Below are 4555 nucleotides of genomic sequence, written 5' to 3' on the forward strand. Positions count from 1 at the left end.
CGAATTATGGATCTATGCGTATGAGCCCGAAACAAAACAACAATCGACCGTGTGGGTCTTCGAAGACGAGCCAAATCCAATGAATGTTGTTCGTGGAAGAAGCACTACAAAGGAAATGGTAGCCTGTTTCTTCGGCAAAACTGGTCATGTGGCGACTGTTCCGCTTGAGCAACGAAGGACGGTCACTTGAGTGGCACACCACAATTTGTTTGCCTGAAGGCCAAAACGTCGAATTGATAGGTCATCCGCCGTACAGCCCTGACTTGGCACCCAATGACTTCTTTTTATTCTCGTTGACCCGCACATCAAGAAAAAAATGCGTGGTCAACGATTTTCGTCGCCAGAAGATGCTAAAGCGTTCAAAAACCATGTATTGGAGGTGTCTCAGTCAGAGTAAAAAGGTGCTTCGACAATGGGTTTGAGCGCATGCAAAAGTGTATAAATCAGGCTGGAGAATACTTCGAAAAACAATAAAACAATTTTTGATGATAAATATTCGCATTTTCATTATTAGGCTAGAAATATATATGGCAGCCCTTGTATAAACATATAATATTCATCACTGGATTAAAATCTGTGTTGATACGATTTTATAAAATCTTGAAATAACACCTATTGCAGTTCTTCAATATAAAGTTTAATGGTAAAACTAAGCTCCCGGCTGGCAAAAAATAAAGTGACTTAGATCGCTTCGTTTAATTTATTTATTGTGACTACCCCGCACAAAAAACTGACATATCGAAACTTGTATTTTCTTCCTAAATAATTAAAGGAAATGTATTGCAGTTGGCCATATGATTTTTAAACCGAATAAATTTTATGACGAAAACATTTTTTAAAAAAATAATTTGTTGATGTAAATGTTTTGGTTAAGTTCTATTGTGAAAATTATCAAAAGTTAACTTTAAAAATTTTAAGTGGCTATCTCAAGGTCTAATGTTTGTTTGGATTCCCGCTAGTAGCAATCGTCAAATACAGACGGGATTTTTATGGTACTTACAATGCTGAACCCAGCTCCCCAAAATTGCCGCGATGTGGCTAAAAATGAAAATCTGGAAAAGGTTAGTTAAATACTTCTCTGTAATATTCGGATAGTCTTTTTGTATGTATTTTATTTCTGAAAGCACTTACATGTGTATTAAAGTCTATTAAAGGAGCTTGGAATGCTACATTTTGATAATTTCTTGTATTCTTTAGGAGTTGCAAGTAGATAAAGTGGGGCCCAAGCCTGTTGAAATTCTGGATGGTGCTTTCAATGAAGCTACAGATGACGCTGAATATACTAATATGAAGGTAAATATGTTTAAATTTACTTATTATTTCTATTCAAATGTTACTTTAAAACTTTCTTTAAACATTTACTTTCTTTAAGCAGTTTAAAATGAAAAGCATATCTCATTGGCCCTACCATTGTCCAATTGCTTCTTGCAGACAAGTGTTAGGTGTAAATTGCATTCTTTCACATTGTCTGGTGGATCACACTAGTGATTTATGGATGAAGGGAGTTCAATGCAAAGAGATCTATAACAAGCAGCGTACTATTATAGAAATAGATGTCGGCAAAATTGAATTTAACAAAAGCATTTGTCTTGGTTGCATTATGTATGCGGGTTTGGCTGAGAATGATCGGAAAACTCTTCCTGGCATACGTGGCTTATGTGCGCAGAACGCTTTTCTTCCACCAATGTATATGCAATACAAAAATCACATGCCCATTTTAATAATGTGCTGCAGCACTTCGTGGAAAGAATGGATTTCTAGGCGTGAATTGAGAAATAAATTTGAAAACTCAAACCATAAGGGCAAAGAATTGTTGGTTTTCTGGTTAACTGGTCCTGAAACTGCTAAACCGGTTCATCTTATAATGACAGTTTACAGCAAGAACTTGCTGTACTCCAAAAGTGTGATTCTTTCTGTAAAACCACTGCGGGAACCTCAACATCCAAAAGCTTTCTTCGTCAAAGAAGCTAATTATTTAATGCTTACTGCTGGAGAAATTGAAAAGGTCACCGAACAGTACTCCGCAAGATTAAACCTTGATTTTATCATAAAAGAGTTTTAATATACCTGCAAATGTCTATACGTACGCCTAGTAATGTTATACATCTATTGTCTATTGAAAGCGTGTAAGTGCCAAATGTTACGTAATACAAAATTATATGTTATTAAATTTAAAGTTAGAGAACATATAATGAATAAATAATTAAAAATAGATGATTATATGTCAAACGGAAATCAAGTATCACTTTATTATATATTGTAAATTTTACGATATTTAGTTTCCGTAACGAAAATTATTCGTAACCACAGAAAATTTTAATTAATTTTTAATAATTTGCATATATTATTTTTCAAATTATTTTATTAAAATTTTTATTTGAGTTTCCCACTCCGATTACTTCGTATATAATTCGAAATTGAATAAAATTTTGATGTATAATATTTTGGTTCTCCCGCAGTTTTATAAAATCATTGATTTGCATTTTTAACTCATCGAGTCTGTAAAATATTATGTATCAAAACAAAGACTAGAAATGTCCGAAAAACTGTCAAAATATTTACGATGCCATCTAAAAGGCCCCCCGACGATTTTAGGTGCTTCGACTCATTGAATGTTGTCGCACTAGTTTAATTATTATGATCTTGTGATGATCTTGTGTCAGGTGATGATCACCGATTTGGTGAAAGCGGTTCTGATTTTTTAAATAATTAAATTATAATCGATTTATAACAAACAGATTGGTTCCATTTGTAATGGTTTTGATGTTGTGATATTGTACATCAGAAATTAAAATCAGTATCTCAACATCAATAGTTTGAATGTAGTTTGAGCGGCCAAATAATCAGATTCAATACAAATCCAATACAGTTCAGTTACAGTTCGAAAAATAAATTTGGTGGACAGTTTTTAATAGAAAGTAACATAACTTAAGCATAGAAACAATGTATCTATAACCGAAAACTTGTTAATGGTTTCTTCTGGTGTTTTCTCCGCCACTCCTCTATGTGTCATGAGTTGAAAATTAAACGAAACAGTGTTAAAATAGTCAGAGATGAAAATGAAAACGAAATAAAAACCACATTTAAAGTGCAAATTAGCAGTCACCCAAGCGCCAAATGCCAACTGAAGTCGAAATAGGTCACTGCGAAGCCTGCGCTGAATCGCGTCGAGCGTCTAATCCCACTTACTGCAAATTATTTGAATTTGTTGATTCTGACAGGCAACTCCAGCGAAATCGCAGGGATGGCTAACAAGCTTTGGCAAGGCAAATGGAGGAATCCAAAAAAGTGCTTATAAATTTAAATGACTTGTACAGATGTTGCACTAAAGCACTGAAGAGTTACAAGCTCATCAATTTCCAGAATAAACAGAAAAACTTTAAGATTAAGTTAACAAAACTCAAACGCTTTAGTGTCAGTAAATGGCTCCTGGAATTAAATTTCAGTAATTATGGCAATAAGTACATATTAGGCATTTTGAAACAATGAAGGTGTGGACTTACTCGTGTACGGAATCAGTGACTATTCTAAAGACTCTTTCAAAATCTTGATTTGGAAACTGTCAATGGCACACGAAATCTAACGAAGGGCAACCATTCATGTGTATCAAATAACGTACGCTGTAACAGCTGGAAATGCCGAGTAAGCCTGTTGTACACTTGATTTATTTACCCACTCCATTTGGTTGTAGATACATTTCCTCAATTTTTATTTAAATTTAAAAGGCATGAATAAACGATGGGTCTGCAATTGAAGTTTATTCACAATAAAAATTTTAAATCATAAAAACTGTTTTCAACTGAACATTTTCACATTCGATTTCTTCGATTCCAAAAGTGTTATTGGACAAGATATCTGCGAGTATAAAAACAAAGCCCCAATAAAAACAGGGATAAAAAGTGCTGTTTTGTTTTTAACAATAACCAAGCTTCCATACTCTTTACTCACTGCAGTCGAAAAATAATAAAAGCAGTTCATTCGTCGTGTAATTCATCCATCAATGCCACAATTAAGTCAGCTTTTGACAGTGAGTTGAGATCGTTTATAAAGCAAACAGGCAAAACCAATTTCTGCAACCGTATACCTCGTACTGTGTACATCTACTGGGCTACTCTCGATGTGAGGTCTTCTGTTTGCAATTTACATATCGATACATAGCGAATGCTTTGATCGAAACGTCAACACTCCAGATCGCGGCGATTCAGCGCAACACGTGAACATCACAAAAACGGATCGCAACAGTGCGAATTCTTGTTCAGCTTAAGAGCACTCTGAGTCGCTGAATTGAAAAGGAATTTATGATACCAAAATTTGATGTCGGTCTACTATTTTTATGCCCGAACGTGATTGCCTAAAAAGGGTTTCCATGTTACTCGGCAACATTATTCCCAACAAGCGAAATATTTACTTCAGCTCATCCTTAAACGTTTGAAAGCATTTTTAATTCGTATTTAATATTTCAAAATAAAAAAAACCGAGATTAACGTAAGATTCGTCAAGAAATTGAATTGGCGTCTACTGTAATTCAATTATATATTAGAAATATATTAAAATA

General features: G+C 34.2%; 1 protein-coding gene across 2 annotated transcripts; it reads left to right on the forward strand.

The window, feature by feature from the left end:
• The first annotated feature begins 836 nt into the window (after nucleotides 1-836).
• On the forward strand, nucleotides 837-2307 carry LOC119669095. 2 transcript variants are annotated; one of them, XM_038078871.1, is made up of 3 exons: nucleotides 837-1061; nucleotides 1198-1293; nucleotides 1373-2307. In XM_038078871.1, exons 1-3 carry the CDS (start codon nucleotides 990-992, stop codon nucleotides 2060-2062), a joined length of 858 nt encoding a protein of 285 aa, XP_037934799.1. In that variant the 5' UTR covers nucleotides 837-989; the 3' UTR covers nucleotides 2063-2307. The 2 variants fall into 2 exon arrangements, with proteins under 2 accessions (XP_037934799.1, XP_037934800.1); XM_038078872.1 differs by having other exon boundaries at nucleotides 1376-2307.
• Nucleotides 2308-4555: the final 2248 nt, after the last annotated feature.

This window comes from Teleopsis dalmanni, chromosome 1 (genome assembly GCF_002237135.1).
Source record: "Teleopsis dalmanni isolate 2A chromosome 1, ASM223713v2, whole genome shotgun sequence".
In the NCBI taxonomy this organism is placed as follows: Eukaryota; Metazoa; Arthropoda; class Insecta; order Diptera; family Diopsidae; genus Teleopsis; species Teleopsis dalmanni.

Excerpts from the sequence above, each read along its gene's own strand:
- LOC119669095 (XM_038078871.1), top strand. The coding sequence starts at position 990 with ATGGTACTTACAATGCTGAACCCAGCTCCCCAAAATTGCCGCGATGTG. Across the intron at positions 1,062-1,197 it reads AAAATGAAAATCTGGAAAAG|GAGTTGCAAGTAGATAAAGT; the intron begins GTTAGTTAAATA and ends TGTATTCTTTAG. Across the intron at positions 1,294-1,372 it reads CTGAATATACTAATATGAAG|CAGTTTAAAATGAAAAGCAT; the intron begins GTAAATATGTTT and ends ACTTTCTTTAAG.